The sequence below is a fragment of the Lontra canadensis genome, unplaced genomic scaffold (genome assembly GCF_010015895.1).
Source record: "Lontra canadensis isolate GAN:19392208 unplaced genomic scaffold, GSC_riverotter_1.0 scaffold122, whole genome shotgun sequence".
Lineage (NCBI taxonomy): Eukaryota > Metazoa > Chordata > Mammalia > Carnivora > Mustelidae > Lontra > Lontra canadensis.
Genome location: NW_022631116.1, coordinates 4,753,324 through 4,778,409, shown reverse-complemented (window position 1 = coordinate 4,778,409; position 25,086 = coordinate 4,753,324). Strand labels below are relative to the sequence as shown.

At 43.6% G+C, this 25,086-nt stretch overlaps 1 protein-coding gene across 4 annotated transcripts; it reads right to left on the bottom strand.

Annotated features, from left to right (window-relative positions):
- Positions 1 to 509: 509 nt before the first annotated feature.
- On the bottom strand, positions 510 to 23,901 carry COPS3 (COP9 signalosome subunit 3). 4 transcript variants are annotated; one of them, XM_032841250.1, is made up of 12 exons: positions 23,734 to 23,899; positions 20,308 to 20,437; positions 18,133 to 18,245; positions 17,990 to 18,039; positions 16,152 to 16,244; positions 14,662 to 14,841; positions 12,137 to 12,277; positions 10,270 to 10,443; positions 8,250 to 8,336; positions 2,202 to 2,315; positions 1,146 to 1,226; positions 510 to 833 (listed from the first exon to the last, which is right to left on the bottom strand). In XM_032841250.1, exons 1-12 carry the CDS (start codon positions 23,786 to 23,788, stop codon positions 780 to 782), a joined length of 1,272 nt encoding a protein of 423 aa, XP_032697141.1. In that variant the 5' UTR covers positions 23,789 to 23,899; the 3' UTR covers positions 510 to 779. The 4 variants fall into 4 exon arrangements, 3 of the variants coding, with proteins under 3 accessions (XP_032697141.1, XP_032697142.1, XP_032697143.1); XM_032841251.1 differs by lacking the exon at positions 20,308 to 20,437 and having other exon boundaries at positions 23,734 to 23,833; XR_004380731.1 differs by lacking the exons at positions 510 to 833; positions 1,146 to 1,226 and adding an exon at positions 4,045 to 4,200 and having other exon boundaries at positions 2,228 to 2,315; positions 23,734 to 23,901.
- Positions 23,902 to 25,086: the final 1,185 nt, after the last annotated feature.

Sequence of the window (25,086 nt, the reverse complement as noted above, 5' to 3'; positions counted from 1 at the left end):
CACCACAGGTTAGAAAGAGCGCAATAGCATCTCCTGAATTCGGTTCATTGTCACCAAAATGCATGTTGATTCTATTTATGAAAAATTAGCTTCTGTGTTATGAACTCTCCCAGACTTTGTTTTTTCTCTTTAAAGGCAACTAATATCAAACTTTAGATTCAAATCTTCCAAAAATCCCTGAAGTTAAACTATTTCTGTTCACAATGAATATATCCTTTAAAAACTTTTCAGAATAGGGGCGCCTGGATGGCTCAGTGGATTAAGCCTCTGTCTTCGGCTCAGGTCATGATCTCAGGGTCCTGGGATCGAGCCCCACATCGAGCCCTGCATCGGGCTCTCCGCTCAGTGGGGAGCCTGCTTCCTCCTCCTCTCTCTGCCTGCCTCTCTGCCTACTTGTGATCTCTGTCAAATAAATAAATAAATCTTTAAAAAAAAAAACTTTTCAGAATATATCCTTTAAAAACTTTCAGAGGGGGGAAAAGTGATACAGAAGACACATCAATGTTCGAGTAATTTAAAACAAAAAGGTAGATTTAATGCAATACAACATTAATCTGAGGATAAATAAATCCACAACAGACTTTGAAGTTTGGATTTTTTTTCCTTTCGTGGCAGAGAGAATGGTTTTCTTAAAGCACATAGGACTGAAGATGTCAAAACAAAATGTAATCTCTTAATGTCCAGGTCAAACAGGCTTGGTCCTCCCTGCTGCCCTCCTAACACGTGCCACTGGCCAAGGTGATAAATTTCTCTCATCTAACTCAGGATGGATGTTAGTTTCAAGAGTAACTAGATGGTTTGTTTCCAGAATCATCTTCTTGTGATCCCATGCTCTGTAAAGGAGAGAGACAATGCATTTATGTTTGCTCTAGTCAAAGGTTTCCCACCAGCCCCGAACAAGCACACCCACTCCTTCCCAAGGACAGTCACCCTGTGTGCAAATGAAAAGGCTGTAGTTTGCAAACTTCCAGACCGTAGTTTGAAAATGCTCTCAGTGAATCTCTCTGTGAACTTAGTGACAAAGATTTTCAAGAACTTTGGGCAATTCAACATTTAACCTCAAATCAAGTTCACATTCCTGATGAGGAAATACCTCTCCTTTTCTACCCAAGCCACTTCGATTTAATGACGGGAGCCCTAGTCACCTTTTGTACGAACTGGGGGTTCACGGTGATCTCCTGGTCCATGGCCTTCAGTCGCTCATCCAGCTCAATGCACTTCAGCATCTGGTGAGAGACACGTTTGAAGGTGGTTAGTGAGTTTAGGTCCACTTACCTCCTTTTTAACCTTGAGTATTAATATGGGTCCTACGGGTTCACAGTCTCATGATCTGAAACACTGGGGCTACACAGGTTTTGGAATCAGAATTTTTTGAATGCAGAAAGTTAACAGAATATAAATTCTATATATTAACTAACACCCCAGCAGGATCTATGGAGGCACCCCATAATCAAACACATTAATATTTTGTGCCGTGAAACCTACAAATATGCACACTAAGCAGGATAAAGACCATACATCATTTCGGGTGAAATTCGCCATCACACTGAGTTACCAAAAACCTTCAGTTTTCAGGAGCTTTTGCATTTTAAACTGCAAAAAAGGGAGTGTGGGAGTATACTGTGTTACTCTTCCTTGCTTTTAGGCTTCTGAGATTTAATGTCAGACGTAAGAAACGCAGACTGGCCACACAGTCCCAACTCATGGCTTGAACCCAGAGGAGCACTCAGAGCAGCACGATCTCAGGAGCCGCAAAGGGGACCCTGCTCCAGCCCTCGGCTGCTGCCTGGGAAGAGCGGCATGGCCCTCCTCTCCCAGCCGCCCCACTCCCTCCCACCTGGACCAGGAACCTCAGTGCACTTTCCTGCAGGAATGAGGCTCTACATCATAAATGGTGGTTGGGTATGAATAAAATTGTACCCATTGTAAGACCCTAAAGTGTTTTAGTAGCTAAACTAGGCTCTGGTGAGCTGACGGGAAATCCAACCCACCATTTACTCATAATCATACAATCTGGGAGAGGTTGAAGCAATGCCTGTTTTCAAAGTAACTTTCTAGGAACGAAGATGTTCCTAGAAACTAGTTGGGAACCACCTGTAGTTAAAACTAAAATTGTCCTGGAGCACAGAGGCAGTATTTCAAATACAGCATCTCAAACATCGATCAAAACAAACAAATCAAAACCTGGTGTTCGTATTTACCTCCTGGTCGATGTTATGAAGCATGGCTGGGTTATTATATTTTTCAGGGTTATCATGGAAACTGACCATACCATCCTTCTGATTAATACTTGCAAAAATTTCACCATCCTCTATCTGTAAAAAAAAGAAATCAGGAAAGTAGTTTAGGCCCACTTTATAGATCTACAGTGTTTCAATATAATCAGGGGAAAGGACAAATAGCAATAAATTTGTATGAATTTTTAAGCACTATCTGTTCATTCAGTATTTATTGAACACCTACTATGTGCTTAGCACCATTATAGATGCTAAGGGGTACAAAACACACACACATACACACACATCTGCCCTTGCAATTTTTTTTATTGAGGTAAGTTTCACATAATATAAAAATAACCATTTTATAAGTGAACAATTCAGGGGTGCCTGGGTGGTTCAGTCGGTTAAGTGTCTGCCTTAGGCTCAGGTCATGACCCTGGGGTCCTGGGATTGAGCCCTGTGTCAGGCTCCTGCGTCAGGCTCCCTGCTCAGCAGAGAGTCTGCTTCTCCCTCATTCTCTCATTGCCACCCCCACCCCTGCCTGCTTATGCTCTCTCTCAAATGCATACATAAAATCTTTAAAAAAATAAGAAAGCGAACAATACAGTGTAATTTGTAATGTGTAACAACCACTTCTATCTAGTTCCAAAACATTTTCGTCACCCAAGAGAAAACCCTCTATCCATTGGAGTAGTGTCTCCTTTTCCCATCTTCTTTCGCTCCTCACCACCACCAATCTACTTGTGGCTCCGTGGATCTGCCTGCTCTGGACATTTTGTATCAGACACATGGACATATCATACCAGACCGCATATGCTTCTTTTGTTTCCCGCATCACCCAGCACAGTGCTGGTAAAGGGCCTTGCATCTTCAACTGCGAAAACCTAAGACATTTTTGTCTCACCCCACTATAAATTCTCTTTGGATCCTTCAGAAAAATTTTTCTGCTAACGCTGATTCCAAGGTAGTTTCAAGGTCTATGTTCGTTTATTTGCCTCAGTGACTGGGGATTTATTTGACTGGCCCTTAAATCCTGTCGAGGAAGTTAGACAGTGAGAAGCCAGGAAGTCTCACGAAGGTATTATTAGGATTCTTAACACACTGCTCCACATTTTAGCTTTGGAAAGGACAGATGCTACTTATGCAATGGCAACCAGGCCCACGTAGTCAACAGAATACATCACTCTCTGTGTGATCACAGACAGACACCTCTTTAAAACACAGGTGGACAATCATCCCATGATCTCACTGATACGAGCATTTTGAGAAACAAGACAGAGGATCATAGGGGAAGGAGGGAAAACTGAAACAAGATGAACTAAAGAGGGAGACAAACCGTAAGAGACTCTTAATCTCTGGAAACAAACAGGGCTGCTGGGGGAGTGGGTGGGAGGGAGGGGGTGGCTGGGTGGGGGACACGGGGCAGGGAACGTGCTTTGGGGAGCGCTGTGAATTATGTAAGACTGATAAGTCACACACCTGTACCCCTGAAGCAAACAATACATTAGATATTAAAAACAAAACAAAATAAAAACAAAAACGTGGGTAGACTATACCCGAATGAAACACTAACCTAGGTTTACCACAGTAGTTCTTTTCATAGTAACCAGAACTAGAAACAACCCAAATGTCCATCTAATTAACAGGAAAGTATACTCACACAGTGAAATACTGTAGCCCTGAAAATGAAGGAAACCACATGCAACATTTCGCTCATAACATCAAGCAAAAAAAGCCAGATCCAAACAAGTATGTCCTGTATGCATCCTTTTGTATAAAGCTCAAAAACAAATACAAACTAAGATGTGAGAAGTTAGGGTAATACCTTTCTAGCCAGGGGCAGGGCTGGAAGCAGAAAGGAGAGATGTTCCTGGGGTGCTGAAACACTCTGCTTTCTGACCTAGGTGTTGCTTTCACCGATGTCTTCTCTTTGTGGAATGTGTTTGGCTATACACTGCAGTGTAACTTTTCTCTGTGCAGGCTGTATTTCAAAAAAATGTCTCCTTAAAAAAATCCCTAACATACAATCTAAATAGGCTAATATCTATTAAAGAAATTGAATCTGGGGCACCTGGGTAGCTCAGTGGGTTAAGTGTCTGCCCTTGGCTCAGGTCATGATCTCAGGGTCCTGGGATCGAGCCACACATTGGGCTCTCTGCTCAGTGAGGAGTCTGCTTCTCCCTCTCCCTCTGCCTGCTGCTCCCCCTGCTTCTGCTTACCCTCTCTCACTGTGTCAAATAAATAAATAAAAGCTTTAAAAAAAAGAAATTGAATCAATAATTAATAACCTTCGAAAACAAAAAGCACCAGACCCAGAAGGACTCACTGGTGAACTCTACCAAATGATTAGGAAGAAATTATACCAATCTGTACAGTCTGTTTCAGAGAACAGAAGCAAAGGGAATACTTCCCAACTTATTCTATGAGGCCAGCATTACCTTAATATTAAAACCAGACAAAGACATGACAGGAAAGAAAATTGCAGACCAGTATCTCTCATGAACACACATGTAAAAATCCTCAACAAAATAAAAGCAAATCCAACAATGCATCAAAAAGAACCATACAGGGGCACCTGGGTGGCTCAGTGGGTTAATAAGCCTCTGCTTTTGGCTCGGGTCATGATCTCAGGGTCCTGGGATCAAGTCCCACATCGGGTTCTCTGCTCAGCAGGGAGCCTGCTTCCCCCTTTCTCTCTGCCTGCCTCTCTGCCTACTTGTGATCTCTGTCTCTCTGTCATATAAATAAATAAAATCTTTTAAAAAAAAGAATAGAGAGCCCAGAAATTGGCCTATGTAAATAGTCAACAGATCTCTGACAAAGAGCAAAGGCGAGACAACGGAGCAAAGGTGGCCTTCCCCACAAATGATACTGGTACAACTGGACATCCATGTGCAAAACATAGACCTTACATCCTTAACAAAAATTAATTCAAATGGGTCACAGATCTAAAGGTAAAATGCAAAACTGCAAAACTCCCAGAAGAAAATGTAGGAGAAAACCTAGATGATCTTGGGTGTGATGGTAACTTTTTAGATATAATGCTAACGACACAATTCATGAAAGAAAGAATTGATCGGCTGGGATCCATTAACATGAAAAGCTTCTCTCTGAAAAACACATGTCAAGATGAGAAGACAGACCGCAGATGGGGAGAAAGCATTTGCAAAAGACACATCTGACACAGAATTGTTATACACAAATACACACAGAACTGGCGTAGTTGGCTCAGTCAGTGGAGCATGTGACTCCTGACCTCAGGGGCCGTGAGTTCGAGCCTCCCACTGGGCACAGAGATTAGCTTTAAAAAAAAAAAAAAAAAGAAAGAAAGAAAGAAAGAAAGAAAAAGATATACAAAGAACTCTTAAAACTCAACAAAAAAAAACAAATAGATTAAAAAATGGGCCAAAGACCCTGAGAGATACCTTACCAAAGAAGGCACATCAAATGTTACTGAGAGGCCAACCGGCCCTCTCTTTCCTTGCTGGTGGGAACGCAAAATGGTGCTGCCACTTCAGAAGACAGTTCGGCAGCTTCTTACAAAACTACACATAATCTTACCACATGACCCAGCAATCAGACTTGCTTGCATTTACCGAAGCGAGCTGAAGACATACATCCACACAAAACCTGACATGGATGTTTACAGCTGCTTTACTCATAATCGCCGAACTTTGAGAGCAACCGAGATGTCCTTCGGGAGGTGAACGGATAAACTGTGCCACATCCAGGCAATGGAACATCACTCAGCACTAAAAGGAAGTGAGCTATCAAGCCATGAAGAGACACCGAGGAACCTTAAATTTTGATACTAAACGGAATAAGCCAATGTAGAAAGGCTACATACTGTAGGATCCCAACTACATGACATTCTGGAAAAAGGAAAACTGTGGAGACAATAAACAAGATCAGTGGGTGCCAGGGGTGGGATGGAAAGGCTGCGCACAGATTTCTTGGGCAGTAAACAAGAGCTGTGTGTGTCACCGCAACGATGGCTCCATGCATGTCATTATACGCTTGTCCAAACCTACAGAATGTACACCTCCAAGAGTGAGCCTCACGTAGAGACTCTGAATGACCATGCGACTGGAGAGGTCCAGCCGCTGTAACACATGCACCACTCCCGTAAGGGCTGCTGCTAACGGGGAAAGCTGAGAACGTGTGGGGCACATATGGGAAATCTCTACCTTCCCCCTCAATTTTGCTATGAACTTCAAACTGCTTTAGAAAAATTATGTCTTATTTAAAAAAAAATCCCCGCCCTCATAGACTTTATACTCTAGAGCGAGTCTTGGGCTCACACGGTTGTTCGGCAGTATGGATCTCCTGGGCCGGATCGCTGTCTGCTGTGTGACAGTCCTCTGCATTGCAGGATGGAAAGTGGCATCTCTGGTCTCTATCCACTAGATGTTAGCACCCCTAACTGTGACAGCCAAAATATCTTCAGACACTGGCAAATGTCCCCTGTCAGACAAAACACTCCTGGTTGATCCAGAGCCTATGAGGCTCTGTCTGGGTTGGTCACACAGGGTTCAAAACCCATCCCTCTCCTTTGATCCCTCAAAGCATGTCCCTAGCTCGTGAGTCCGTGCAGGTGTCATACACATTCGTGCATTTCTTCTCACTCACCCAAGAGTGAGTTTCCTGGGGGCACTCTGCACACTCAGTCTGTGTAAGCCCTGCAGGGTTTACTTAGCAAGGTGTTCTTGACAGGCACTCCAAGGTTGGTCATGTCAGACAGATTTTGTCTGTTTGGAACGAGTGTGTGTGCTCTGAGAACTGGGCTGAAGAAAAATACCTCAACATCTGTACGTCGCACTATGGAAGTAAAATACTCCATTATCACAATGGAAAATAGTTTTACTATGACCATTACCCTAACCCTGATACGGCAACGCTCCTGAAATCAGAGGGGAGACCATTAGCAGAAAAATGTGAACTGCTGTCCGGCTACACTCAAGACTGCCTGACCTGGGCGGACGATGCCAGTCTGGTTTGATGGATCAGATCAGAGCCATGTATCTTCAAAACTGAACAGGGAGGTGGATTACAAAGTATCCACTTGCTGGGCCACCATGTACTCGCTTATTTATTTTTAAAGATTTTATTTATTTATTTGAGAGACAGAGAGAGCATGAGCGGGGATGGGGGTAGAGGAGAAGCAGACTCCCCACAGAGCAGGGAGCCTAACCTGGGGCTCAATCCCAGAACCCCAAGATCTGAAGGCAGACACTTAACCAACTGAGCCACCCAGGCGCCCCTACCACGTACTCATTTAAATGATGCTTATCCGAATTTGGGGAGTGGAGAGATGTAACTGGGATGTTACCAGCAGGGATAACAGTAATATCTGATTTCTGAAGGCAGGTACTGAGATGGGGCCTGCTTTAGCCCCCTTTATTGCCGCCATCGCTCTAAGTGTGGTCATGAACGGATGACGGCCCACAAGGAGGGGCTCCAGTCAGATCCCAGTCAACGACTGTCACCCTCTAGCTGAACAGGACATCCCTGATGTGGGCAGCAATGCCCTGCCCTACACAGGGGCACAAGTTCATGACTTCCTCATGGATCAGCTCGTTCAGCAGCACTGCTTTAGGACTCCTGGTACACATGAACTATTTCAGAAGTGTTTTAAAATTTTAATAGGACACTCCATGTGTATCATATCACGTATCATATGAGTACATAAGACTAAAAAACCCCATAGCTTTTAAGGAAGTAAACCAAAATGTCCAGAGGTCGACTCTGACTTTTGGATGTCCCTCTCTTTCTTTCTTTCTTTTTTTTTTTTTTAAGATTTTATTTATTTACTTGCCAGAGAGAGAGCACACAAGCAGGGGGAGTGGCAGGCAGAGGAAAAAGCAGACTCCCTGCTAAGGGATCACGACCTGAGCGGAAGGCAGCCACTTAACCAACTGAACCACAGGCATCTCTCTCTCTCTTTTTCAGTATTTCCTATAATGAATATCTATGACCTTTATAGGGACAAAAATTCACTAATTCAGTTTTTAAAAGTGAAAGCACACTCACCATGTGTAGGACATATTTCTCTGCCTCCTGAGGTCCAGATAACTGCACACGACTTGCCATATCTTGTAACGATAATGTTAAAAAGGTCTGAAATTCAGAAGTAGAATTAATCACAGGTAAAACAACTGAGGACGTACACTTTACTACATGTGTACAGAGCTCTACTTAATCACTGAAAACTTGCTTTCCGTTACTGTGCAAAGTAATTTTTTGTTATGAAGATGAGTTGAAGTTGATGAAGCCTGTGGCTGTGGTCATCAGTTTCCTAGAGGAGTCATGGCCTCCAGATATGTGTCCTGCACACACTTCCCTCTGTGCCTGAGACACGTACACCCTCGTACACACTCAGTTATTTACTGCAGCACCGTCTGTGAGAGCAAAGGCCTAGAACCACTTAAATGTCCACTAACAGAGGGCAGGTTGGTATAGTCTGGTACAATGGCACCAACAGACTCCTACACATTTGTTAAAAAAAAAAAAAAAAAAGAAAGAAAAAAAGAAAAAGCAAGGGTACTTCTCACGGACTGAAAGAGAATCTCAGATGATAATGTATACCATTAAATATAAAAAAGGAGAATGAATAGTGTGCAAGGTGCGCTATGTAAATGAAGGGAAAGAGAGTGTGTGTATCTGTGAGAGAGGGCGGTGTGCGCGTGTGTGTGTTCTGCACAGAAAAGCTCTAGAAGGCCACCCGAGAAACTGGTAATGCAGGTTGAAGAAAGAAGAGGGGTGGGCTAGGGTATGGGAACTGGATGGAGGTTTTTGTATCTTTGAATGTTGTATTGTAAATGTATTACCTATTAAATGTAATTGACAATATCACAGTCATTCTTCAAAATTCAAAGCTAAAATGTGTGAACCACATGGGGGATTAGGAGGAAGTCAGTGTTTACCTCTGCTCCATTGGGGACTGGAAAATGTCCCCTTTTGGGAAGACATTAAGAGAGCTCTTTTTTAAGGAAAGCTGGCAATATTTATAGCAATGGCCTTTTCAGAGCAGGGCATGTTAAAACCCTAAGGTTGAGAATCTGTAATAAGCCAATCTACATCTACTTTAAATCTACATCTACTTTAGTTCAGAGAATAGCATCCAAGAAAATGAAATTATTGTTAATTTTTAAAGAAGTACACAGTAGTTTAACCCAAGTGAAGACTTAAATTTCCTATATCCTTGCTTGGCCTACTTGCCTCCACGACCGTCCCTCCTTACCACTCTCTGGCTTGTCCAGGTCCTCCCACTGTCATATCCTCCACCCAGAGCCCAGCAGCCCTCCCACCACTAGGTCGCCTAGCAAAAGACACCCCTATTCTGGCTCCTCTGCCTCGACACCCCATCCCAGTGCTGCATCTGACTAGACTCCTTGGGAGGTAAGAGCAATCCTGTAGCTTGAAGCTGCTCTCCGTTTCCTATTACCTGTAAGCCTGGGCCTTTGGAGGTCACCTGAGATTCAGTGTTTCTTCTATACTTTTTTGTACTGTTTCAACGCTTGGTAATCAGCATGTTTCCTACCATCCGAAACCATCAGCTTACTTCCATTTTCAAACCAAATACGGCGTGACTGGCCTACCTTCTGTGCAGAGCCCATTCAGCTGTGCCTAAGTGGCAATGTCAGGGCAGTGCCACGTCCAGGTAAGAAGTTCGAACAGAGATCACACAGCCCACACAGGCTCCACGCTGGTCGCAGGGTACTCGTGTGTACGTTGTTAGTTCCATGCCCTCCGCCCACGGCACTGTTTACCTCTCAGGCTACCTTTCTCTGCCTCCCCATGGAGCCGTATCTCCTACCTGTCTTCCTCGTCACCTGTTCCTCTTCTCAAATACCCTGCTCTAGCCCTGGAAAGACCAAAAGGTATAAATCAAACTCTTTCTAAGTCATCAGTTGTGCGAGCTATTGCTTAGGAGAGACGTCCTGCCACACTTTGTCCCTGTCTCTGCTTCCTCAGCCCTGAAGAGGAGGAGAGAAGAAGGAGAGGCCCCAGGGGAAGAGGAGAGGCTATCTGAGGGTGCCACTTGCCTCACCTTCGTTAGCCTCTGAATATTCTTCTTATAAAGAGAAGACAGGCACTGCTTCACCAGGCCCATGTTGTTGTCACGAGTAAAAGTCTCACTGTGCTTGTTCACCAGGTTGCGGAGTTCTGAAGGATTATTGGTTGAATAGACTTGTGCTAACTCGTGGTACGCATTGCTAAGAGGCTACAGGTTTAAAGGAAAAAATCGGATTAAAGCAGTAGAGATATACACTTCATATAGGAAGCAAAAGAAGACACGCTACTATGTTTTGAACAAGTACATTCAATATCCTTTTCTGTTCCCTAACAACTTATAATTTACCCAAGGCGAATGCCTAGTTTTTATACGTGATTACACTGGGGGAAAAAAAGAAGGCAGAATCTTCCAGCACTCTCAAATCTCTTGCACACTTTCTCTCTCTCTCTCTCTCACACACACACACACATACACACACACACAGCCCTCACCGGATGCAACAGGACCATCTGTTCTTTTTTGATAAGAGAAAAGAAGACAGAACAAGAGAACTAACAGCGGCTGAGGGCCTACTAAGACCCTGAGCTGCCTTAGGGATTTTACAAACATTATGTTCTATTTGAAATATTAAGAAATCGGGGCAGAGGTCTGAGAGAATGTGGGGTGGTCATGAGGGGCACAGGCAGAAGCTGGGTTCAAACCTCTGTCTCTACTCTGAAGTCTGTGTTCTTTACCGAGAATGACAGCCTCATAAAAAAACTACTAATGCCTATGAATGACATCCTGCAGTCATGAAGACATCACTTTATAAAAACACTCTTCCTGGGGCACCTGGGTGGCTCAGTGGGTTAAAGCCTCTGTCTTTGGCTGAGGTCATGATCTCAGGGTCCTGGGATCGAGCCCCGCATTGGGCCCCCTGCTCAGCAGGGAGCCTGCTTCCCTCTCTCTCTGCCTGCCTCTCTGCCTACCTGTGATCTCTGTCTGTCAAATAAATAAATAAAATCTTTAAAAAACAACAACACTCTTACTAAAATAGGCCAGCTCAAGGGCCACCTGAAGGGGCCATGTAGTTCTCCAAAACAATCTGAGAATGGCTACCCTAAACCTACCCTGCCCATCACTCTTCCGTGGGATTCGAGGAACCTCTCTTAACCACCTCTTCCCCCATCCCAATCTGTGACTGGGCAGCCTAGAGCCCTAAGAACCACAATAAGGGTCTTTAGCAAAGAACACTGGGCTATCTTCAACAGGACAGCATAAAAATCTTCTCATTGGGAAGATTTTCTAATTGATATCCTGAAATTTTTTTGAGTTCTATACCACAAAGAATAGGGTTAAAATTGTTATCTAAATGACTGTGACCTCACGACCTCTTGAACTGCCCAATTTTATTATAACCCATGAGTATGTATTTCAAAAAAATTTTTTAAAATAATTGTTTTTAATGTGATTCCAAACCTGGGTCCTCAGTGGAAACAAAAGTTCAGTGAACAGAACTTATGGTTTTTCATGTAGGGGCTCTAGAAAGATTTCCCACGCTTGGGCAGATTGCGTTCAATAAAATCAAAACTGCCTTTTTAGCATTTCTGCTAAACAGTAATGAAGAATAACAATGACAACAATTAAACAACCTTTATAGAAGCCTAAACATCTATGGCAATAATCACTCAAAGCTAAAGTTTGAAAACAAATTTCTAAGAAACATTCCACCCCAATCAGGTGATCAGAGGGCGTATGGCTCCAGACAGTAAGTGTCTACTATTAAGTTTATCAAAAGTCTGCTAACTTGAAGTTGCTGGGAGAGCTACGTCATTATGAAAGAAAATTGCAGAATTAGGTATCATTATAATCTCCTTATAGACTTAACAAGCCACCTAAGACATCAACTCAAAAAACTCACCTTAATGAATCTACCCACAATCTGAGACGTATACTTCGGTAGCTGTTGTACTTTTCCAAGTAATATCAAAGAAACTAGAATATACTTTTTATAGGATTCCAACATGATGTGACTGACCGCCATGGCAGGAGTAGTTATAGCCTGAGCAATAGGAGAGAGAGCACAACACAGCAGAAAGGGCAATCAGCCACAAGTATCACTTGAATTAAATAACAATTCTTCCATGTCCTGTATTTTTAAATAGCATTTTTCTTGAGGTATGATTCTTATGCTGTAAAATGACCCTTCTCGGGTATACTATTTGTGGCTTTTGGTATATTCACCGTGCTGTCCGACGATTTATGACTGTTACGTAATTTCAGTACACTTCCATCTCTCTAAAAAGAAACCCCACGCTCCTCAGCAGTCATTCCCTATTCCCTCCTCCCTCCAGCCCCCGGCAACCATCATTCTACTTTGTCTCTATGGAGTTGCCATTCTGGACATTTCGTAGAAAGGGGATCATAATAAATATGGGGGCTTTTGTTTTTTTGGTTTTTTAAAAGATTTTATTTATTTGATAGACAGAGATCACAAGTAGGCAGAGAGGCAGGTAGAGAGAGGAGGAAGCAGGCTCCCTGCTGAGCAGAGAGCCTGATGCGGGGATCGATCCCAGGAACCTGGGATCATGACCTGAGCCGAAGGCAGAGGCTTTAACCCACTGAGCCACGCAGGTGCCCTATATAGGGGCTTTTGTGACTGGACCGGCTTCTTTCACTTGTTGTCAAGGCTCGTCCATGTTGTAGCGGTTACTTGGTGGCAGAATCATACGCCACTGCATGGCTGGACCACATTTTGTTTACTCTCCTCGGCTGATGGGTATTTGGGTTGTGTCACCGCCTGGCCACTGAGAATAAGGCAGCTGTGAACATCAGTGTACAGATTCTGCTGGAGCCCTTTGTCTTCGCTTCCCTCAGGTATATTCCCAAGAGTGCAATTGCTGGGTTGTGGTGGTAACTCTAGGTTGAACATTTTGAGGAACTCCGGACTGTTTTCCACGGTGGCCGCACCATTCTACACTCTCATAGGCAGTTATGAGGATCCCAAATTCCCCACCTGCTGGTCAACGCTAGTTCTTCTTGGCTGTCTCTTTTTCATTCTAGCCGTCCTACTGGGGTGTGAACTGATACCACACTGTGGATTTGATTTGCATTTCCTTGACCACTAGCCATGGTGAGTATCTTTTTTTTTTTTTTTTTTTAAGATTTTATTTATTTATTTGACAGACAGAGATCACAAGTAGGCAGAGAGGCAGGCAGAGAGGAGGAAGCAGGTTCCCTGCTGAACAGAGAGCCCAATGCGGGGCTTGATCCCAGGACCCTGGGATCATGACCCGAGCCGAAGGCAGAGGCTTTAACCCACTGAGCCACCCAGCCACCCCTACCTTGAAGATTTTACCTGACCAGATGTCATTTTTTTGAATAAGCTCTATATCCAACATGGAGCTTGAACTCAAGACCCCGAGATTAAGAGTGGCACGTCCTACTAACTGAGTCAGCCAGCTGCCCCTGACAACACACATCCTTTAAGGACACCATCTAAGCCCAACAGCACCTTCTTGTGACTCTTCCCTCAGTCCCCTTAAGTGTTAATCAACCCCCCACTCACTGAGGCAGTGTTCCATCAGAGACGCATGCCATGCATGCCTATTTATGTGTTAACATTTCAACTAAATTTTAAGTTCCTTTATCCTTTCTTACCTTAATATGTGCTATGAATATAATAAGAAATATAAACTTCTGACAAATTTCTTAAAATACTAGTATTAGCCAATGTTGTGTCTCTTTCTCAGAATCTAAAAAATTCTACCAAATTCTGTAATGTATCTCATTGCACACAGCAGTGGCCATTACAAAGACACAAAGCAGGAAAGGGTTTTCCACATAAGAATGTTTTACTTATGGGGTAGCTGGGTGGCTCAGTGGGTTAAAGCCTCTGCCTTGGGCTCGGGTCATGATCCCAGGGTCCTGGGATCAATCCCTGCATCGGGCTCTCTGCTCAGCGGGGAGCCTGCTTCTCCCTCTCTCTCTGCCTGCCTCTCTGCCTACTTGTGATCTATCTCTGTCAAATAAATAAATAAAACCTTAAAAAAAAAAAGAGTATGTTTTACTTATGAGAATAAATAAAACTCAACAGAACACCACACATGGTTTTAGAACAAAAAGACATTTCGGAGATCATTCAGTTTGCTCTCTCCCCTTTCTGCAAAGCTATAAAGGTCAGGTGATGTACAGAACTTAACCCGAATCATACAGGGTGTGAACGGCAAGCCTCTATCAGACCCCACGCAGCAGAGCTCCTCCCTCCACTGCCACTGCCCTTCAACTTAAGGAACAGTTTACCACTGTTTACTTGAAGACAGAGAAACAGTGTCTGAAAGGACCTCCACCCGAAACTCAGAGGCCTAAGGTCAATCCACTGCAGCTGTACACATCTCTGATCACACAAGTTCAACACAACTTCGGGGCATTTAGAGAGATGATTACCTGTTCATAAAAGTACAGTGCTCTTTCGAAGTTCTTCAGCCCGGTGTAGATCATCCCTCCGTAATAATAGTAACATAAAAAGTGCTTTGCATCATAGGCTCCATTCTCTTTACAGATATCCATCATGTCCACATCAAGGTATGGAAGGGCAGGCTTAAAGCATTTTGCCAGCAAACAAAGCTGTGACAAATTTTATATTACATCATCATTTTAATTGTACTTGGCAGGCTGTAGCAGAAGGAGCAAATTCATGATTCCAGAAAGGTCAAGAAAATATTTTAAACCATTTTATTGATTAAAAATGTTTTAACTGTTGACACAGTACCCCATTTTCTTAAGAATTCAGGATAAAATAGCACTTCTTTATACAAGGACAAAGCAGCTATGAGATAAAGTACTCCACAGATGAATGGAAGCACCTATTCAGAGCCCACCTAGCACCCATTCTGTTCACAGATGCCCAGACAAGTGAGTCCTTTTTCTCTTTGAAGAGAAGAGAAAGAGATCAGTACGGAATGATAAAAATGGAAGTTTCTCTTCAATTATTTCTTTTCAATTGCTGAATCCTGTATGTAACTAGAGGGAATAGTTCAACTCGAACTCAAGAAGGCGAGCACACAGCAACGTCCTGTGACTGCGCGATGCTGGCACAGGGGCGGATCTAGGTGTAGACACAGAGCTGTGCGTTTAGGACCAGTGCACTTGACTGTGTGTACGTGATACCTCAATCAGCACAGGCTTTTAAAAGCTAAAAAGTAAAGAAAAAGGAAAGCACCTTGATGTGATACTAGACCATGTGTTTGGAATAATCTGGGTGCCATGTTATTAAAGACACAATCTACAACCTGTGGGGTTGGTTGAAACCCCCCCCACCCTGGTCTTATGGAATACTCTAGAGCTGTAAAGCATGGAAGTGGAGTCCTCTCTAATACACAGTGAGTAGAAAAAAGACAAGAGTTCATACAGGTCATTGCTATTTGAGTTAAAAAAAAGAGAGAGAGAAAAAGTGCACGCATTTGCTTATATGTGCACAAAATATCTTTGGAAGGATACACAAAAAACTAACACGGATTTCCTCTGCAGAGAAGAGATGGGTGGCTAGCGAGCAGGGTGGCAGGAAGACTTCATTCCACATCTTCCCTTTTGCCTTCTGGGCTTGTAACCACACAAAATAAAATGAGTGACACTTCGAGGTGCAAGAAGTTACCTGTATTTGTTCTCAGGGTCCATTATGCCTTAAAAAGAAAATGACTTGGGATATTCTTAACATCAAACCCAATAATGACTCAGTTTCCTCACATCACAAACCTACTGGCTGAGCCCCACTCTACAGCATGTGTTCAGCAGCCGCCAGCTGAAAATTCCCTTCCTAACAACGTTAGTGAGTATATTTTTCAACTTCTAGAATCTATCACAGTCTCCACCAATAATGCCCCGTGACCAACCTCCCACCTCTGCCTCAGGGTGACTCGAACTCCTCGGTGGCTCACCTGGCAGAGATCGGCGTGTATTGAGGTCAGCTGGTTTGTATTCATCTGCATCTTGTCTATGGCTTGCTTTAGGATGCCAATTCCTCGCAGGGGCTGTCAGAAATGACATCTCTTTCAGATAAGTTCTCAAAGATGGCAGCACATTGGATCTTATGTTGTCACTTACAAATAAAAAATAACACTAATTGATAGGTTCCTTTAAATAGCAATATGAGGTTTCCACACTCTTTCAGGAAATTTCTGTCCCTACTCAATCAGTAAACGTTTTCTTAAGCTGTTTCTTATGCTATTTTAGAGTAATTCGGCACCATTTTTTAAATCATAAAGCTTTTTTTGTCAACGCAGATCAATAATCAAAAGCAGTATTACCAAAAAAAAAAAAAAGGAGTATTACTTTATCAACAGTTCATTATATTTATACTGAAACAAACAAAAAATTCCAAGTTATTTATAATAAAGAGCCTATGGCTTAGTAAACTTAGCTGTGGAGAAAGATGTCGGCATCTTCCCACAAGGCAGTCTAGTGATCAGCCCAACACCACCATCTCTTACCTGATAATAAATTCCTATTGAAACTGATACCATAACTTATAAACAGACCGTTTCCTGCCTGGATTATAAATAACAAGACCGAGTTTCAAGTAAGGTAGTCAGTTTCTGGACAAGAGATGTGACTAAAATCACTAAATAACTTATGTGGGTTTTTCAATAAAGACTTTTTTTTTTAACCATTTCTTTCAAACCACAATTTAATATTCTGACAAAACACCAAATGGTTCTTTCTGTCTGATGTCCTTCCAAGCACTATCTGAAAGTTCAATTTCAAATAATAATTTAAAAGAAAAAAAAAAAAACCCAAATGAAAACTTGTGAGTATCACGAAAGTTAAGTAAGGACCAAAGACCTGTTTCAGATTAAAGCAGATGAAAGAGACAGGACAACCCAATGCGATTTATGATCTGAGATTTTCTTTTGTTGTAGAGGACGTCAGGGAAACCAGCAGCAAAATCTGATAAGATCAGTAGATTTGTTTAAAGGATCCTGATACTGATCACTGTATTCTGGTTATATAAGAGAATGTCCTACTTTTTAGGAAACAGTCACTGAAGTATTTAGAGTAAGTGGCAACGTTATCTGCAATTTTCTTTCCAATAGCTCAAAAAAAAAAAAACCCAAAAAACCAGAGAGAGAAAAGGTAAGTAAGTGCGGTAAAATAATACTAACATCTGGAGAATCTGGGTGAAAGGTACATGGGGATTCTTCATATTATTCCTGCCACTTTTTGTAAAGCTAAAATGTCATAACCAAAAGTTAAGAGTTTTAGCAAACAAACAAAGCCCGAGTATATTAAAACAAAATGGGCGCACAAACAAAACCCCAGTATATTACAACGACACGGGCGCTAGGATAGTAATTCCAGAAACATCCACCTGCAGCAGCAGGCTGCCCTGAGGTACTCCTCCTCCCTGGGTCTCAGAGCCTCACCTGATGGAGGAGCTAGCTGTCCCCACAGCCAATGCTTGGCTACTACACACGTTTGCCAGGGTGCTCAGTACTAAGCTGGAACTTTAACAATTCAGTTCACTGTGTAAGTTAGATCTTAAAATGTAACCAGAGGGCGCCTGGGTGGCTCAGTGGGTTAAGCCTCTGCCTTCGGCTCAGATCGTGATCCCAGAGTCCTGGGATTGAGCCCTGCATTGGGCTCTCTGCTCAGCAGGGAACCTGCTTCCCTTCCTCTCTCTCTGCCTGCCTCTCTGCTTGCTTGTGATCTCTGTCAAATAAATAAATAAAATCTTAAAAAAAAATGTAACCAGAAATACTTGAATAACATTGCTTACCTGTTTCCTTTCCACAAGTGCGTTTGTCAGCTGATGGCAAAGCCCAGCAACTAGAGAGAGCAATGACAAAATGTTGACAACATCAGTGGCTAGTCAGGCAAAATACATTCGGTGGGAAGTAAACAAAGTGTCACTGAGCTTACAAGTGTCTGTTGCGTATCGAATATGCTCCCCATTACAGGTGCTGATGAAAAGCTGAACCTGTGAGAATAGCGTTTCGAAGTCAGGAACACTAGGCATGGAAAACTTCACAAATCTGGAAGAAAGAGAAAAGCATCAATCCAACCTGATATTTCACTGGGGAAACGAAGAAGCAACTGAGGCCAGAAGGCGAGCCTATCTCCAGTGCTCGGTGAAGGTAAATGAGCCACAGTCTTTTAAAAAACTAAGAAATGCACTGACCTAATTCTTGGCACAATCAAGACACAGAACATAGGCACAAATAAAGGTTGAGAAAAATATGCTTAAAAAAGAACTTTGAAAATAGAAAACTCCCTCAAATGAGGCCAAACACCATGTGGTCTAATATTCACGAGGGAACTGAATATAAATTTCTACCCCCAAATTTTCAAAACCATTTTTCTTTGGAGCTCCAAGGCACTTAGGGCTATTCATTCATTTGAAAAGCAGTTGTTGTTGTTCTTGCTCTGAGGACAGACCAAAGGGGGACAAGGACTAAAAGCGCCAGACTGGCTGGAGGCTGCGGCCTTGGGTCACAGGGTGCTGTGGTCCATCTGGAACAAAGAACCAGCTGATGGGACAGCCAGAAAAGGGCGGGGGGGGGGGGACACGGATGATCCACCCTGAGTCACTTGGCAGATGGGACCTTTCAACGACACTCTGAGGGGGTCAGAGACAGGTTTGGGGAGGAAATCAGATACACTATTACTGCTCCTGCACTGCATACAAGTAAACTACAAGCTCTTCTTTTTTGCAAATAAATGAATTGCTGAAACTAACTTCAAGAAAAATGAAATGGATATTACTGCCTGAACCCACCTGCTTCTACATGTTTCCATTTGTCCTCCTGTCTATGTGTTTATTACCTGACTTAACAGTGTCACCACGCATCTGTGACCGAACGTCTCGTCAAAATGTATCTCAAACGATCTCATTTGGGCTCCAAAATTGGCCCGTATGGCCCTGTGATTTCCATTTTATTAAGTACAAATATGAAGCCCAGGGCCCCACACTTTGTAAATGAAAGCTCATAATTCAAATCCAGGGTACTCAGAAACAAGTTCAGGGTTCTCTCCAGGTTTTCTTTTAAGATATACCTTCGAGCTTCGAAATGCTTTCCTGTACTTGATTTCCCTTGATACGCATCAACATGGAAGTGTGTGTGTGCATAAAACACGCGTGCTATCTGGTTTTAACCAGCAAACACACACAGTAGAAATCTTTACCTGCCAGCACCATCCCAAAAGAACCTTCTGCAACGGTAGAAATATTCTTTTACCTGTGCTGTCCAACACAGCAGCTACATATGGCTACTGGGTACTTGACAAGTGGCCAGTGGAACCGAAGGGTTCACATTCATGAATTTACATTTCAAGAGCCACATGCGGCTAATGGCTACCATATTGTAGCCCACAGCTCCAGACTTATTCTGATGGTCTCCTCTCTAAACTCTATTCTAACACATCTTTGCCTAAGAGTTGCTGGGCCAGTGGAGCCAGACCCCTGCTTGAAGTCCATTTCCTCTGGGTTTATTTACAGTATTTTCAACTTTCACAACAACCATAACATCCCAATTTGTAATACTAAAACATCAAGAGAAAAAGAATTCTGTCAAGCACACAGAGTTACAAGGAACCCTAAATGAAGTAAGATCTATTTAATTTGGTCTTGACCAGCCTGACCTTGTTTGAAGGGAATTGGAAGCAATGTTGCTTTGGATCATTGGTAATTTCACTCAACACGTCCCACTGTGCCCTGTGCCATCACTCTTCCCTATTTGCTTTTTGAGGTAGAAAATGTGGACAATTCGACAGATTACGTGAAGAAAAGTATTCAGATACATGCAAACCATAGAGCCCACAATTGAGACAGCCATTTGACTTTTAAAAATAAATTTCAAAATGTGTATAAACATAAACAACAATTGAAAAATTATAAAACTGAAAATACAACACACCATGATTGGCTGGGATGAGGAAAATGTTAACTACGGTGAAGTGACTTAAATGCATACTTGTGCAAAAGAGCGCAATGTTGTTTACACGGTTTACTTTTCTACACCAAAAAAAATGACAGCCAGAAAGTGCAGAGCGCTCAGGTTTAGCAAGCACAGAACTGTAAAAGAAGATGCCTCTTACAAAACAGCAAGGACGCCTAAGGAGTGCTCTTGTACATCCAGAGCCCCGAGCACAGTGTCCAGATGGGATAAGTTCTTTGCAAGGAGTTCCCCACTCTTGTTGATCAGTTCACAAAGTTGAGTCATTTGCCCTGGAAAACAGGAATAAGACTATCATTCAGTTACGGCACTAAGAAACTACAGAAACTCTAACCACAGACTTCATACCCCAGCAAGAAATAACTTAATGATGATTTCTTGTAGCTCCCTCATTTCCGATGAGGACTCAGAAAGGCCAGAGACGTGAAATGGCCTTGACTATGACCTCAAAACCAGACCTCCGATTTCCCTCTGGCCCCTCAAAGTTTGCCCATTCTGTCCGTTCTCTCTTCCGTTCCCCAAGTCAAAAATGTACACATTACTATCACCACTACTCTCATCTCCCTCTCTGTATCCAAAACGTCATCAAATTTGATTTTACTTTTAATTTTACTTCCTAAGTCTCTTAGCTCCATTCCTTTTTCTCTCCCCTGTCTTAATTCAGACCCTTATCATTTCTTGCCTGCACTATATCATAAATCTTTGAAACAGTCCCCCTGCTTCTCTCTTTCTCTCCTCCAACCCATTCTCTATACTGGCACCTGTGGGATCTTTCCAAAATGTAAAATTCAATCAAATAACTCCAAATGCTTTAAGAAGTATAATCCCTCAGCTGGCTAACAGGGCCCAGAGCCTCCCCAGCCTTACCCCCTGCTGCTCTCCCCCTTTCAACACACACACCTACTCTGGTCATACCAAGCTCGGAAAATTCACACAACGTGTCATGTTCTCTAACCTTTATGCCTCTACACATCCTGTTCTACATGCTTGGTCTTCCCTCCTTCACTCTTCCCCTGGGTCTTCCTCTACCAACTCATACACTTCATTCAACAATCAGTCTGGGCCTTCTCTGGACCCTCATCTCATTCCCTCTCTCCCAGCTAACTTGAAAATGTGTTCTCTCTGTGTCCTCTCTGCATCACCTGGGGTTGTGGAGGTGAAGTAATTTAACATAAAGTCAGGCCGATGGGCCGTGTCATTTCTCCAGTTTCAGAATACAGTGCTTACTAGCCTGTCAATCAACAGCCTGTTAATTAATCTCCTAATTGATCCACTAATTTTTCTCACACCCCAAAATGTTATGTTTTAACAAAAGGTATAGAATCTAACTAGGCCTGAGTTGGTATTCTGCGGGAGACTCACTGATTTCGATGGGTTATACGGATAACAGACACCATGCCCACACTCTATACTTCCAAACACTACTAGCTGTCTTTCCCGGGGGGGGGGGTTGGCATGTATGGGGTTTATATAAGTCTACGGGCAACAACCTCTTGTCTCCTCCTCTATAGTTCTCTTTTGCATTTTGAACTTGAAGCTATACATATCAGCTATTTGTACTTAGTAGCCAAGGGACTTTTTTTCCTTATCAAAAACCCCAAAAGCACTTAAATAGTATAATACTTAAAATCCAAGTGACTATAGCTAGGAACTTTGGTAATTTTGTTTCTGTGGCTTCCCTACTATAATTTAACATTTTCACCAAAAATAAAGAAATATTATATCACATGCACTGCAAAATTAAAAAAAAAATCTGTGATCTAATTAATTATCATCTTTCAAGATAACACAAGTTGAATGGGGGAAATGCCATCATTTTATCACAAATCTCACTGGTAAATGTGAAATAGCTTCTTCTAGTCAAATAATTTGCCTCCCTTTTTTTACTCACTACTCTAAATAAACTTGCGATGATATGAAACACACAGAAATAAGCATTTCAGTCCATTATTCCCCCCCCCATTAAGTAACCAGTGCAGAATTGAGACTTAAAAGAAAAGCTGGGTCACTATGAAATCCCAAGATAGTTAACTAGTGTGGGCCAAAGAGAGAGGCAACAGAATGTTGCCTCAGGATGCTTCTGACATGAGCCCAATCAGAGAGGTGGCCAATGAGATTTCCTCTACTCAAAGAAAGCTGGATATTATGAAATTCCCTTTGCTTAAGGTCCACATTAGAAAATTCTGAGTAAGAACAGAAAAAACAGAAACCACATAAACATTTACTATGCAGTGAGCATGAGGCACAGAAGCCACAGGCAGTGGAAGTATCATGTTCATCTCTGCCTGGCAGACTGTGCCTAAAGCAGTGACTTGCACAGCAAGCATACAAAGCTTTCAAAGAAATCTCACTTGACGCTAAGTAGTTCCACTCTGTGAGAAAACTGGCCCAGGGAAATTAAGTGGCTCACACAGGAAGTGACTGACACGATTCCAACCCAAATCTAAGTAGCTATAGTACATCCCAGGAAGCAGAAGCCAAATAGTTGGTGGCATAAATGAATGAATGAAAGAACGGTTTCTTCATTCCCGAGACTGCAAGTCTGTGCCTTCCCTGTGAACCTCCTTTCTATCTATAATAAGGGAAAGCAGAAATATTTCGTTAAGCATGGCTTCATACCCGATCAGTTAACTTACAGTAACAGTGAGAGCACTCCCCCGTTTTTACAAAGGGAAACAGACTCAAGAGATTAAAGGTGACATGTCCAAGGTCATGTAGCTCCTAGAACTTTACAGTTAACAGCTGCTAGCCATAACTTATAACTGCATCTACTGCACCGCATATAATAGGTACTGTTTCAAATGCTTGTACAGGCATCCTCTCATTCAATCCCAACACCTCTTTGAAGTAGGGACATATTTTTATTCTAGAGACGAAGAAAAGGTGTGGTTAAAGGGCCCTTCACAGCCTGCAGCTGATTAATTCTGAGTCCAGCATTCTCTATTCAGGTGATGAGATGAATGAACCAAAGGGCATGAACATTTAAGTAATACTGGTCACCATTCCATCCCTGGAAATGGAGCCCTACAAGCGAGAGCTCTCTCGGCACTCTGCCGGACTAAAACAGGCGCGGAGGCTTCCCGAGGGCGCGCGGGCGGGCAGCTGAGGGGCCGGCCAAGGCAAGCCTCCGAGCCAAGGCACCCAGAAAGGATTCGTCTCGCGCCCGCTGCCCGAGGCCTAGTCCAGAGGCGGCCAGGCGCCACCGTGACAGACGAGGCTGTGCACCAATCACCACAGGGAAGGGAGGCCGAACGGCCAACCGGCGCTCGGGAAGGCGCCAGCGGAAGTCACGCCCCCAAAACTGTCAAGAGAAGCGCCCGAGTGTAAGGGGCCCGGGGCGGGGGGAGGAGGGTCCAGCCAACCCCAGGGATGGGAGGCGGCCAGGTCGCCGAGCGCACGGAGCGGCAGACGAGATAGCAACGGAGACCGAGAGCGCGCCCGGCCCCGGAGACGAGGCTCGGGACGAACAGGGAGGTCCCAGCCGTCCGCCCTGGCGGCTGAGGTTGCAAGTCCGTCCCCGCAGACCGGAGGGCCCGCCCAGGCCCAGCCCGGCGGCCCAGGGCCTCACCTTGAGCTGAGAGCTGTCGGACACTGTTCACGAACTGCTCCAGGGCAGACGCCATGTTTCCCCCCGGCGGCCGGAGCAGCAGAGGCAGCTCACGCGGGAAAAGGCGGCCGCTCTGGGAGGAGGGGCCGCGCGGATCCTCCACAGGGCCTCAACAGCGGCCGGACGTCACTTCCGCCGGCTCAAGCACCGCGAGAGCACACCTACCTGGGAACCAGTTACTGTTCCCATGGAAACAGTTCCGCTTCTCCCTGTAGCCGGAAGTTCTCTTTCTTTTCCTTTTCTTTTTATCCCGTGTGCTTGTGAAATTCCTCCTGGTATTTAATGGGGCGATGGGCAAAGGAAGAAATTAAACTTGTAATTAGGCTCATATTTCTCGGATTTTGCTCGGAATGGCCGTCCCGTTTTCCATCCGGCCAAATCCTTCAAGCCTGGCTTAACTCCCACCTCTTCCATGAGGCTCTTCCTGTCATGAAGACTGGAACCCGGCAGGTAGCCTGGATTCAATCCCTTTCCTACTACTTACCGGCTGTGTGCTTTTGGACAAGTAACTTGGCCGTCCTCTGCCTGTTTTCCTCATCTGTAAGATTCTTACAATGACCTCAGCCACGGAAAACACCTAGAACGGTGCACAGCACAGAGTGAGAACTGCGTTTTCATTTAAGGTATATGTTGAATGAATGAGTCTCCCCGTCTGGAATTGATCTATCCTTCCTCCAGTTGACTCCCAAAGCACTTTGTTCCTCTCATATAGGCACATCCAGTCTGTAGCAGAAAATTGTCTCCAAAGTCCACACCATATCAATTGCTCTTAACTGTCATGGAGTTCCTTAAATTCGAGCATCTGTCTTACTCATCTCTGTATCCTCTACGGGCCTACCATAGCGTTTCGTGCATAGTAGGGACTGAGCAAATAAGCATACATTTTAAATTTCATCCAACATCGGGCGCCTGGGTGGCTCAGTGGGTTAAGCCTCTGCCTTCGGCTGGGGTCATGATCTCAGGGTCCTAGGATAGAGTCCCACATAGGGCTCTCTCCTTGGCAGGGAGCCTGCTTCCTCCTCTCTCTCTGCCTGCCTCTGTGCCTACTTGTGATCTCTCTCTGTCAAATAAATAAATAAAATCTTTAAAAATAAATAAATTTCATCCAACATTTATTGAGCATAAGCAATGTGCTGTGCTAGGTGCTAGGGATACACTGGTGAGTAAAAACAGACATGATCCTTCTTCCCTGAAGATAATGAACAAATAAAGACCTAAAAAAAAGAGGGTAGTGCTCTGAAAGAATGGAACAAAGTTCCATAGGATCAGGCAACAGAAGAAACTGACCTAGCCTGGGAACAATAGGAAAGGCTT